The sequence below is a fragment of the Myxozyma melibiosi genome, assembly GCF_037950935.1.
Source record: "Myxozyma melibiosi strain Phaff 52-87 chromosome Unknown BZA70scaffold_7, whole genome shotgun sequence".
Taxonomy (NCBI): Eukaryota; Fungi; Ascomycota; class Lipomycetes; order Lipomycetales; family Lipomycetaceae; genus Myxozyma; species Myxozyma melibiosi.
Genome location: NW_027042921.1, coordinates 170,978 through 182,937, shown reverse-complemented (window position 1 = coordinate 182,937; position 11,960 = coordinate 170,978). Strand labels below are relative to the sequence as shown.

Below are 11,960 nucleotides of genomic sequence, written 5' to 3'. Positions count from 1 at the left end.
AATTCTGGGATTTGGTCGATTTCCTGTGCGGCTTTCTTTGAGGGTATCAATTCTCTACTTTTATTCTGTAGCTCATTCTTTGTCAAATTTGGCATAGAATAGGTGGAATACTATAGCTCTGATATTCATAGTAATATAAAAAATGTAAATTTACTGATTATTTATACTAGAACCAAAACATCTACATCTACATGTACAATTTCTCCGCCTCAGTGATGGTACGCATGTTTGCGCCCAACTTATTCATACTCTCCAAATACTCGTCATACGGGTCCGAGTCATACACAATACCTCCACCCGCCTGCAGATACGCAACGTTATCCTTGACCAGCATAGTCCGCAGCGCGATACAGGTGTCCATGCTCGAGTCCTCGTACCCCCAGTGTCCGACCGCGCCGGCATAGACGCCCCGTCGCTCGCCTTCGAGCTCGGAGATGAGCTGCATCGCGCGGACTTTGGGCGCGCCGGACACGGTCCCTGCGGGGAAGATGCTGCGGAAAGCGTCGAATCTGGTCTTGTCCGGGCGGAGAACTCCCGAGACCTGGCTGACGAGATGCATGACGTGCGAAAAGCGCTCGACGACCATCAGTCTGTCGACAGTCGTGGTCTTGGGATCGCACACGCGGGTGATGTCGTTGCGGGCCAGGTCGACGAGCATGACGTGCTCGGCGCGGTCTTTGAGCGACGACTTGAGCTCTGTCGCGAGCTTGTCGTCTTCCTCGCGGGACTTGCCGCGCGGCACGGTGCCGGCGATCGGGTGCGTGATGACGCGGCCGTTCTCGGCCTTGACGAGCAGCTCGGGGCTCGCGCCCACGATCTGGAAGTCGACGTTGTCGATGTAAAACATGTACGGCGACGGGTTGACGGTTCGCAGGTGTCGGTAGATGTTGAACGGGTGCAGCGAGGTCGGGCGCGCGACGCGCTGCGAGGGCACGCCCTGGAATATATCGCCCTTGTAGATGTGCTCTTTCAGACGCTTGACGTGGTTCTCGTAGCCCTCCTGGCCGATGTTGGAGGTATACTGCTGGTTGGGCACGATCGGCGGCTGCTCCGGCATGTTGACAAACGGCGAATACAGCACGTCCGCCACGTTTTTGATCTCCGTCCGGGCCACCTCGAGCGCAGCCTCAAGATCGAATCCGGCCTGGTCCGGGACGTGGATGTTTGTGATAATCTGGATCCGCTGGAAGACATGGTCGAACGCAACGATCGTGTCAAAGAGCATCATCACGCTCTCTGGTATCCCGAGATTATCCTTCAACTCCCGCTTCGTCTTGGGCTCAAAGTACTTGATGCAATCGTACGACACATATCCAATCGCTCCACCCGAAAGCGGCGGCAACCCACTCTGCTTCAGCACAGTGTACTTGTCAAGCTCGCTCTCCAGCTGTCGCAGCGGATCCACGTCCTCGCCAAACCCGTTGCCAGTCACAAGCACCTTGCGCGGGTTCGCGCCCAGGAAACTGTACCGCCCAATCGACTCTCCGTTAAACGCACTCTCAAACAAGAACGAGTACGCGCCTGCCGGCGCGGCGCCTTTCAGCTTCAGGTACGCTACCGACGGCGTGAGGAAATCAGACGGCAGAAACGCATACACCGGAATCACGTTGGCGTCGGGCGATTTCGCAAGCAGTGACCGAATTGTCTCGACAGCGGGTTGTATGACGACCTATATTCCTCTTGTCAGTCGACGTCTTCTCCCCAGTCCCCCCCTTGACCTCCGTCAAACTAAAAGATATGAAAACAAACACACCTTCGGAGCACTCGGTGCTGGACTAGCAGGCGACGGCGACGGCATCTTTCTCTGTGTCTCTGTGTTTGTTCGTGTCAATGGCTACGATACCGGGGAAGAAAAACCTGGCTGGTCGACTCGATGAGTCTTTGCTTCCCGGCTTTTTTAAAGTTTCTCTCCTTTAACTTTTCAGGGGCCCTTACCCTATGTAGAATTGGCCTGCAGTTGCCTGAGTTGGAAATATATAGGAAAACTATAGGAGAAAAGATGATTGTATTCACTAGTATTCAGCAGAGAACGACAGAGTGTATCTTGTATCTTTACGCAAACATAAACAACAACAAAATCAAGAGGAAAATACACAAATGACGACTTTTTTTACAAAAAAAATGAAAAAAGGAAAGAGAACCACGGCGCTAGTTGAAAACTAAACAGAACTACCTTACTTTGAGTTCTTCTCCGCGTTCTTCTCTCTCCGCTCCCGTCGCTTTCCATGCTCCTTGTTCTCCTTGCCCTCCTCAGCCACAGAGTTCTTGTTGGCAATCGTGTCCTGGACAGCGTAGTACTTAGCCGAGTTTCTGAGGAACCAGTCGCCAAACTTGCGGACGATCTTCGCCTCGGAAATGTCGATCTTGTCGCCGTCCAGGATGATGTCGAGGTCCGACACATTGACGACGTCACCGTCCAAAAGCGAGCCCTCGGTCCATCGCACCTGGCGGCTCTTCTGCTTGAACACAACGAGCGCAGAGCGCAGCTCCTCGGGCGAGATCTCGACAAAGGTAGCCAACTTGTCGATGTTGAGTGTCGTGTACAGCTTCAGGTAGCTGCGGAGAGTAGGCGCAAGCATCGTGTTCTTGACGTCCATCATAAACACCTTGAGGTGGTGCTGCAAGGGGTCGATGTTGGCAGCCGGGTTCTCGTAGTCGGGAGGTCCCAACATCATGAACTTGGGGCAAGCAAAAGTGAACAGCTCCTCAAAAACAGGAAGCGACTCCTCGCCACCACGCTGCATGCGCGCAAGCTGCTCGCCGTTCTTCTCGCGAAGAGTGGTGTGGATCGAGTCATCGAGACGGGTGGGGCAGAGCGCAACGCAGATAGCGAGAAGCGCGTACATCTGGTCAGAGCGCTTGGTGACCGAGTCGTACTGAGCCGAGCGGTTGTGGAATGACTTTGTCCGCGAGATAAACAGCAGGATATGCGAGAACGCCTTGATGGCGTCCGAGTAGCGACGGAGCATCATGTAGCAGAAACCGACATAGTAGTAGATTGTGAACTGCGCGCCGGCAACACGCGAGTATTTTGTCTTCTTGTTCAAGTCAATGTTCTCCATCGTGTTGAGAGCAAGCGTGAAGTCGCCAAGAAGCGTGTGCACACGCAAAAGGCCAATGAGCGAAAAGTATCCCAAAGTCTTGTACAGCGGGCGCGATCCATCCTCGCCAGCGACCTCGTCGGGATCCCGGCCGTCCTTGATGGCCTGGAGCTGTTCCTTGATCTGCGACTTTTGGATGAACGAGTACAAAACGTTGAGAACGCTGTAGGTGTTCCATATCTCGGGGCGCTCACGGAAAAGACTGATCTCTTCATCGTTGTGAGACTTGCGCACGGTGCGGCTACGGTACAGCGAGAAGCTGTTGAACTGGTAGATGAACTCATCAATGATATCCCAGGCCCAGTTCTGTATAGAATATTAGCACGATGCAAGCATATATAGAAAAAGACACGAGTGAAAACATACGGTAGGCAGCTCCAAGTCAGTAGGAGAGTTGGGATCAAACACGTAGTTGAACCACAAGCAGTAGTTCTCATACGACGCAAACCGGTCCTCGAGAGTAGGCTGCAGCTTAGCATACAGATGACGGTAGTACATCTCAGTATAGAGCGAGACGAACGGCTGGTCGTTCTCAACCAAAGGCGAGACAACCGTCTGCGGATCCGGCCAGGGGGTGTTTTTGTAGAATTTCTCAGTCAACTTGTTGAACGTGTTTTCGTAGCATCCATGGAGATCGTAGACGTTGCTCTCCTTCAAGCAGTGATGGAAGTAGAGGATGAAGTTGCGGATAGCATCGGGAAGCTGGGCGGCCTGTGTATGAATTTGCGGTCAGCGGTGGGGACCATCGTAGACTTGGATCTGAAGAACGGTGTACTTACGGCTTGCTGCTGCTGCAACTGAAGCTGATGCTGAAAGAGCTGCTGCTGCTGAAGAAGCTGCTCCTCATCAATGCTAAACAATTGCAAAAAGGTTAGCCAATGCATTCAATCAGTTGATTGACAAGCACCGACGAAGAAAAAAAAGATAGAACATACGCTTCAGGCTCGATCAAGTCCGTGGCCAAAGGCTCGTCGTCCTCGAAATCGTAGTCACCCGTCTTCTGGATGAAATCATCGTAATCGTAGGCAACCTGCTCGTTATCCATGCTGGGCAAAAAGGATTGAAGTTGCTTCTTGTTTCCTTTCTTCTCGCGATGGGCTGCAGAGATTCCTGATCGAAACTATTTTTTCTTCTCTTTTGCTCGCGGGTGTCGACGGGCCGGGTAAGTTGTAAAGGCCGGGTAAATTGAGAAATTGCCTGAACGGGCAGTTTGTCGACAATAGTTATGGTCTATAATTACAGTCTATTTGCTACTCATTCCATCCCTCGATATCAAACTCATGGATCGAGTGCTCTCTGCGCAGCGGATCATTCAGGTCTCGCTCAGCGTACGTGACGTGGCCCTCGTTGTCCACCAGAATAAGTGTCTGCGTCCGCGTGCCGTAATACTTGCCCTGCCTAAACTCATACGGCTTATCAGAAGTATGCGTCTCAAACCTCGAGTTTACATGCTGCACGACTACCGCTGGCTCATCCGTCGTCATGCTTGAGTCGGTCGGCACCGGCGAGAGAAGGTCTTCGTCTGCTTTCAAAACACCGCTGGTGGAGGAGAAAACGGGGATCTTGATACTGTGCTTCAGTGCGTCAAACACCAAAGCTGGGTTGCCGGACCCGAGCGCATCTCTCGGTAGATTGTCGGTTGATAGGATATCAAACAGTGAGCTAATGAATTCTTCCTTATCTCCCGTTTTGCTTCCGGGGTTCCCGATATCTTCAGCGATCAACGAGCTCAAAAGATCGCAGCCTTTATACACCTTTGGCCAAGGATTTGTGTACAGCGAGTTTGAAATGCCGTAGGTGTGCTTGCGTACGGTTGAATAGAGATCATTCTCAGAAGTAGATTCAGTCTCTTGATCCACAGCCGGATTCGCGCACTCATCAGGCGAGAAAAGCCAAGACGTGCCCTCATCCAACGACGTCGACCGGTTAGTCAAAACAGCCATCTTCTCCAATCGCTCTTCATCAACAGGTTTCGAGGCAGGTAAATCACCCTGCTGTGCTGTCGGTCGTCTCCGAAGAACTCCACAGACCATGCTGAACCCTCCAACACTGAAGAGACCGCCTGGACCTGCTTTCGTAATTGCCGACTGCGCCCATTCTGAAGTCGACTGATCGCGCGCGACCAGGAAATGTCGAACAAGAGCACCTCTCGATATCGGACTAACAGCATCTAACATCCATCTTCCCGTCAGATCTTCCACCCTCTTTCCTCTAAAAGCACTAGAAAAGCACAACTCACCAGAGACAGTCTCCTCCCTAAAATTCACAAGAATCGCAATCCGCCCACTCTTCGACACCCCGATCCACGTCCCATGCTCTTCCCTCGCCAGATCCATAGGCCCAATCACGTCCGCGTCCGGCTCCGGCCAGAACCCAGCAGCTTTCGTCGGGCGATCTAGGAATTCATCCCGGTTCGACAGCAGCACTAGCGGACTAAGAGCGCTCGGAGTTAGCGAGTGGATCTCGAGGTGTTTTTAGACGGACAGACTCACTATTTCGGATGCGCGGTTGACAGCAAAAGGATACACATTGTCTGCTCTGATATACAACAGTCCACTAACAATATTCTCTATCACCGAGCCAGACCTCTCATTGCTCTTCGTCGCAGGCCGAGGAACAAGGCTCGAGATGGCGGGGAACAAAGGGTCGGTCTACGTCACGTGAGTTATGCAATTATGTAAGATCTTACAGATCGCAATCTCTGCCAGTCAAGTCATCAAACCGGTATCTTGAACAAATGTCAGCAACAACATGATGACAATTATTATAAAAAGAAATAGAGAAATATAAACAAGTGAGTGTTAGTTGTGGCAAGTCTGAGATGATAGAAGACAATAAGAAGAGAAGAAACGATTATTATTGAATGAAAGCCCAGCGAGCGCCACCAGATAAGAAAAAAGAAATGGGTAAAAAGAGGTGTGAGAAACAACAAAAACATTAACAACACAGCAATCGATAAAGAATTAGTTGATAAGATAACGACTATATGCCAAAAAATGCAAACAAACAAACAACAACTTCAACAAGCAAATAAACAGCACGAGCAGACAAATAAAAAATCAATTCTAATGTTACAGTTTGTATTGATATCAGATAAGATTGTCAAAAGCTCGAATGCACAGCTAGCACAGCATACTATAGCACATTGCTCTCGCTGGCTTTTCTATATCTCTCATCGTCCGTCATATCCAGCTCGTCGTATAAGTGTAGTAAATGTGTCTCTCCTCCGTTCGTTTAAGAAATCTAGTTCAGTCCAGAGCCAGCTTAGAATCCACTCTCCTCCAATGTGTTCATCATCCGTCCCTTACCCGCCCGTCGTCCTCCGCGACGCCAGAACGAAGGAGTCAGACCGAGAAGGACGTACTGCAGCATCGCCGACTTGCCGGACCCGTTATCGGCGCGAAGCCCGGCCTTGCGCACCAGCATGCGCGCAAAGCCAAACAACACAAAACAGCTGTACAGCCTAAACAGGAACACAAGAACAATGACCGTGATCGACACCCCGCGCTCAGAGGCAGTGTCGAGCTTGGCCGCGTTCGCGTCGCCCTTGTCGGAAGCCGCCACCGTCTTGTCGAACGCGCGGAACCAGGTCACGCTGAAGTAGGTGGTGAAGGCGATGTTGGCGAGCATGTCGAGGAAGTACACGTAGGAGTAGGCAATCACCGGCAGCGCATTTTGCCGTCTGACGTTCAAAAGCGCGTAGAGAAAGAAGGGAAGAAGGATGATTGAGATAATGTTGAGCACCCATTGGGCAGCGCTTATGGGATGACCTATTCAGCACCATTAGAATGCACGCTCTTCCTGCTCTGCGTCTGCTCAATAGTCGAGTAGATAGTAAAAACAAACTCAACACATACCGGTGAAGATGGACAGCAAACCGTAGATACCACTGGCTTTGTTGACGATACCAAAGACCGTAATCAGCTCGGCACCCGCGGCTAAGGGCAGAAACCCGAGGAAATACTGCTAAACAAGCAAAAACAAATCATCAGCACCGTTCCGCATTCACCCATTCAACGCTCTACTTACCCGTGGGACTATGGAAAACATTGCTGCAGTGCGCTGGAAGAGTTGGGTTGAGGATGAGCGGTGGAGAAGAGCGACGGAGCTCGGGAAATACGGGTCTGCGCGAGCCAGAGCCCGTCGGCCGATTTAAACCTTAATCTTCGCTGTGGCGTGGTTACGTCATTGATTATGTAACATTTTGAGTATCCAATCTATAAAACAACATATATACACAAGACAAGACTGCTATGCAGTAGAGCATTTCATAAAAGAAAAAAGCAGAGAGAAAGGGAGAAAAATCAAACGCTTTTTTACACCTTCACATCCACTATCTTTTTATGAGAAAAAGTAAAGACTCTCTCTCACTCTTTCCACATCAAAGTCGCCCTTCGGCGGCACAGGAGGGAAAGACAACGGGACCATGATCTTAATTCCTTCCATGTATGAGCTACCGAGATTCGCCCCGAGCTCTGAGATACTGATTTTCGGCGAATCCGCTGCGAGTTTAGCAGCGGCAATCTCGTCCTCAGTTGCTGATTCCTCAGCCTCGGGAGAAGTCACTCCAAGCGCTTTGCGAATGATCGCGTCCGAAGCTCCGTGGGTCTCGTTCTCGCTCGACCGTCCAATTCTCTCGTCGAACTGCTTCTTCGCTCTCCGAGGAGGACGCAGGGAGTCAATATCGGCGTCGCCGATTATGCTCAGCGGCGTGACCATTTCCTGGCCCTTCTTGACCTCCTCAGGGTTCTCGCTTTCCAGCAGTTTTGTGCGCTTAGTCTCCAACTTAACCTCGCCCATTAAGCTGATCGTATGGCCGTGCTTGGACCTGTACGCTTTGCGCCAAGCCACAATCGCCTGTCCTTGCTCACTAAACCTGTCAATGTCGATCTGGTACGTGTAGCCCTTGTAGCGCTCTTCGAACTCAGCCTTCAATCGGGAAATCAAATCCGCCTTGTGCAGCTTGATGAACGACTCTCGCAGAGCCGTGTTCATCGTATCCACATCGCAAGCATGAGTCCAGTAAGAATCGTGCACGGCCGCAAACGTGAGTCCCTTACGACCGCAGACAACGGCCGAAAGAAGCATGTGCGTCGCATCGAGAGAGTGAATGTAGTTCGGCGGGAACGCCATCGTCTGCTTTCGCCAGTTCACAGGGTACGTCTCAAGCGGCTCCGAAATATACACAGTCTGCAAATTCGTAGACACCTGTTTTCGGAACGGAACTCGGTATGGCTGCACAACTGGAATTCCGAGAGGAGTTGTCCACACAACAGCCGTCGTCGCTTGAGTTGAATCCTCCTCAATAGTGCCAGGTGGATAAGACTTTGCGATTCTCTTTGCACACTCGGCAAACCAGTCTTGAATCAAATGAGCTCCGTGGAACAGATCTCGCACGACTTGGAAAACAAGTTTAGTGAGATAAGACGCCGCGCCCTATAACAAGCAACAGTCTTGGTTAGCCACACAATAACACATAGAGAATCAGAAGATAGTACGGTCAACTTACAAAAACAGAGCCCTCATGCAAATCAGGCAATTGCTTCAACTGAGAAGCAATCTGAGCGCGCGCTCCAATATATGTAACACCATACACATTAGTCATAACAGACTGCTTCACCACTTTTCGACTAACTTTTCCTCTGACAACCTGCGCAACAAGCACGCCATTTTTCGCGTCATGTTCAACGATCTCGCTCACTTTATTGGAGACATATGTGTAAATATCAGCGGGCCTGTCGCTAGGCATCAGGTTCACCTGCGCAGCACCTTCAGAGTCACCGCCTAGAGCAGCGTAATGCTGAAGACCGTTGCAAGTACCGTCTTGATGAATCGGAAGTCTCGAGCGGAACTGAGTGGGGTCATCCATTCGGAGGGCTTCGGCAAGTTCAAAGCAAACCGCAAGATTCTGCCACGGCTTTGCCGCCTTCATCCAAACCCGACGTCCCTATATGTTGTTAGTTTCGGAAATAACAGCAGTATAAAAATCAAAATCACTTACGTCGAGAGGATGGTCAGCCGAGTCGAAAATATCCTCGATATGCTCTTCCGCATACTTCACTCGTTCCTCAAAATCTGCTTTATCATAACCACTCAAGTTCGCGTAATGAATCTTCAACCATCGAAGTCCTCGCTCACCAAGCGGCTTGGCCTCCCAAAACATCATGATTCCGCGGCACATGTCGTTACCGAGATGGTTCAAATGAGGAGGAATCGCGTAAGCACGTCCTCGGAAATCGATGTTGTGCGGGAAGTAAATACGCTCACCGATGAACGCGCGAGCAATCTCGAGCTTGTAGTTGATGTCGCAGCGCTGTGAGTGACTGTTCCGAGCGTTGTGTACCATCAGCTTGCATTTTCGCGCCCAATCACGACGTTCAGCCGGGTCCGCACTTTTTTCAGGCTCGGGCGGGAATTCAATTTTCTCCGAAATCTTGCCAGGAATATCAAGGAACTCCTCCTCCGTATTCCAGACCTGGGCCACGATTCGGAAGACGCGCGAGTTGATTACCCAAGATGCACTACCGAGCACATTAAGACCTTCAAAGACAAACTTCATGTCATTTCTCTTGGCCGCCTCTTTGACGTACTCTGACTGTTCCATAGAACTCTTAGTTCGCATCAATGGGGCGGAGCTGTACATGTAGCCACCATCAATATGAGAAGTCCACGGCTTGGGCTTGACCAGCATAGGCAAAAATTGGGGATGAATCATGCCGTTTCCACGATCAGAAGAGATTTTGTCGGAAAAGTCCTTGTGCAGCTTGATCACACCAAGCTTCATTCCGTTGTTGTACTGGTACGAATGGTTCATAGCCGGCACAAGACTGCGGACCTCGCGACCCGTGACAGGGTCAGTGGCCTTGACTGAAAGTTTGGCAACGTGCATGAAAATCGAAATCATAGTCGATCCGATCTCGGCCTTGACATCTTCAGGCCATTCCGGTCTCCACGATTTAAGCACCTGGTGCTCTTCGTTGAGACGCTTAGCTGTGGCGAGGGCACGACCAAAGTCAAGCGGGTTCTGGAGAGTAGACTTTGTTGGCTTGAAGACACCCAGTCCGGAAACCTCATGACGCAGAAGTTGCTCGGAGTTGTATTCCTGCTGAATAGCTCGGCCGACAGTCAACACCGCACGCGCCGTCCGCAATCCCTCATTTGCGTCAATTGTGGCGTGCATTCGAATCAACTCGAGAATGGTAATAGTACAAAGCTTGTCCACATTCAAAAGCTTGATGTAAGGACCGTAGCGAAGTCGCATTTTTTCTAAATTAAACATAAAAACCCGTCAGTAAACTTTTGTAACTCAAATGGAGATAGGAATAGCTAGTAGGGGCGAAATCATACCAGCAGCAGAGAAACGGGTATGGGGCGTGCTGGCTTCTTTCTCCAGCGCACGATCGACAGAGTAGAGCTCATACTCGACCTGAGCAGCCATGGCTTGGTGCCATTCCCAAAGGTACTCATTAATATTGCTGACCGACACATCTCCACGCGAAATCATCTGTTCGTAATCGTGTTTCCATCGCTCCTTTGCAGACTCGAGCGCTAGAGCTTCGAGTAAACGCTGACGCTGGTTGTTATACACCTCGAAGGCTTCACGGTACTGGTCTTGCTCTTCTTCGGGAAGCTTCTCGATTTGGGCTTCAAAGTTGAGGAAACCTTCATCGGTGGTTCCAGATGCCTCGGCGGCGTTGTAGATTGGCAGGACGGGCCTGGTAACCTGAGCGACACCCTTAAGCGAGGATCGCAGGTACTTGAGTCCGATAGAGTCAACAGGGTTGAGTTCTTCGTATCCGGCCTTGGGCACCGAAGCCGGGATGCCGTCAAAAGCCTCTTTCATGGCCTCAGCCTGAGCCTTGATGAGTGCCAAAGTGAGCGGTTCGTCGCTGTTAGGGTCGAGCTCGGATGTGACGTCCATAGTGGATGGCGGGGCGTCGAACCTGAACACGGGCGGGACGTCCGATTCCGGGATTTTGCAGATGTCGATGATTCGGCGCGCGTCCGAGTAGCTGAACAAGTTTTGATGCTGCAGGATTTCGTAGCCAGACAGGGTTTGTCCGCTGAATGGCTTGAAGAGCTTCTTGATGCTGTTGTCGCCACGGATGATGTCCTCCATGCGACAGGCAGTGGCCATCAGGATCGCGTAAGATCTGGGGTCGAGCGGCTTATTTTTGAAGTCATCAGTGATATGCAAGAGATATGAGATTGTCTGCTCGATTGCTCCGGTGTCCTTGAGCTCTTTGAGCGCGTACTCTTGTAAGTAGTCGTTGAGCAGGCGCGCAAACTCTTCGCGCGAGGTGACCTCGTACGCCTCGATGAGGACCTTGCGGGCTCGAGCAAAGTTCTGTCCGGCAACCAGAGCGTCGATGAGAGAGATGAGATGGGCTCTGTTTTTGGTGAACTTGTTGCGCATGGCAAGGGTCATGTCGGGGAAGTCGGTCTGGATTTTCTCGTTCATCATGACGAGCTTGCCCGGTCGATTACCGATGTTTGAGATCGGCATGTCGTCGTTCTTTGTGAAGACATCGTAGATCGATGCAGAAGGGTTGACCGCCTCGGCCGACGGAGCAAAGCTGCTGTTGTTTGAGGGCTTTGCGATGAATGTGCGTCGGGCCTCGGCGGTTGCGAGGGCAAGAGCGTGAGCGGTCGAGGCACGCGCTCTGCAGCCGGGTCGTCTGGCGACTGCTAACAGCATGTTTACAAGCAGACGCAGAAGAACAGGGTGGTTTCCTGACGATTACTCCCGCAGACGGTGAATAGCAACAGGAGCAAGCAGAACTAGTCAGAAGTGGCGACCGGTCAACTGCAGGAGAGGTCGAGACGGGCCGAGCAAGAAGAACTCCCAGCGCGAAAAAA

General features: G+C 51.2%; 4 protein-coding genes across 4 annotated transcripts; all 4 read right to left on the bottom strand.

Annotated features, from left to right (window-relative positions):
* Positions 1-69: 69 nt before the first annotated feature.
* On the bottom strand, positions 70-1,846 carry BZA70DRAFT_258051 (putative anthranilate synthase component I). The gene is made up of 2 exons (XM_064910836.1): positions 1,754-1,846; positions 70-1,669 (listed from the first exon to the last, which is right to left on the bottom strand). The coding sequence occupies exons 1-2, from the start codon at positions 1,796-1,798 to the stop codon at positions 188-190; spliced, it is 1,527 nt and encodes a 508-aa protein (XP_064767684.1). The 5' UTR covers positions 1,799-1,846; the 3' UTR covers positions 70-187.
* A 328-nt stretch (positions 1,847-2,174) lies between these two features.
* BZA70DRAFT_239172 (eukaryotic translation initiation factor 3 subunit L) lies at positions 2,175-3,985 on the bottom strand (the record flags this gene model as incomplete). The annotated part of the gene is made up of 3 exons (XM_064910466.1): positions 2,175-3,407; positions 3,468-3,803; positions 3,881-3,985. The coding sequence occupies 3 exons, from the start codon at positions 3,983-3,985 to the stop codon at positions 2,175-2,177; spliced, it is 1,674 nt and encodes a 557-aa protein (XP_064767683.1).
* A 366-nt stretch (positions 3,986-4,351) lies between these two features.
* On the bottom strand, positions 4,352-5,631 carry BZA70DRAFT_289972 (NRDE protein-domain-containing protein; the record flags this gene model as incomplete). Its single annotated transcript, XM_064914165.1, has 3 exons — positions 4,352-5,271; positions 5,341-5,534; positions 5,594-5,631. 3 exons carry the CDS (start codon positions 5,629-5,631, stop codon positions 4,352-4,354), a joined length of 1,152 nt encoding a protein of 383 aa, XP_064767682.1.
* A 1,571-nt stretch (positions 5,632-7,202) lies between these two features.
* On the bottom strand, positions 7,203-11,919 carry BZA70DRAFT_279684 (uncharacterized protein). The gene is made up of 4 exons (XM_064912823.1): positions 10,449-11,919; positions 9,103-10,367; positions 8,611-9,048; positions 7,203-8,537 (listed from the first exon to the last, which is right to left on the bottom strand). Exons 1-4 carry the CDS (start codon positions 11,797-11,799, stop codon positions 7,443-7,445), a joined length of 4,149 nt encoding a protein of 1,382 aa, XP_064767681.1. The 5' UTR covers positions 11,800-11,919; the 3' UTR covers positions 7,203-7,442.
* Positions 11,920-11,960: the final 41 nt, after the last annotated feature.

What these genes read in the sequence shown, in the direction of transcription:
- BZA70DRAFT_258051 (XM_064910836.1), bottom strand. Translation starts at nt 1,798, where the DNA reads ATGCCGTCGCCGTCGCCTGCTAGTCCAGCACCGAGTGCTCCGAAG. An exon ending in CAGCACCGAGTGCTCCGAAG is followed by an intron (nt 1,670 to 1,753) that starts GTGTGTTTGTTT and finishes AGAGGAATATAG; the next exon opens with GTCGTCATACAACCCGCTGT.
- BZA70DRAFT_279684 (XM_064912823.1), bottom strand. Translation starts at nt 11,799, where the DNA reads ATGCTGTTAGCAGTCGCCAGACGACCCGGCTGCAGAGCGCGTGCCTCG. An exon ending in TACCCGTTTCTCTGCTGCTG is followed by an intron (nt 10,368 to 10,448) that starts GTATGATTTCGC and finishes TGTTTAATTTAG; the next exon opens with AAAAAATGCGACTTCGCTAC. An exon ending in TGCATGAGGGCTCTGTTTTT is followed by an intron (nt 8,538 to 8,610) that starts GTAAGTTGACCG and finishes TGCTTGTTATAG; the next exon opens with GGCGCGGCGTCTTATCTCAC.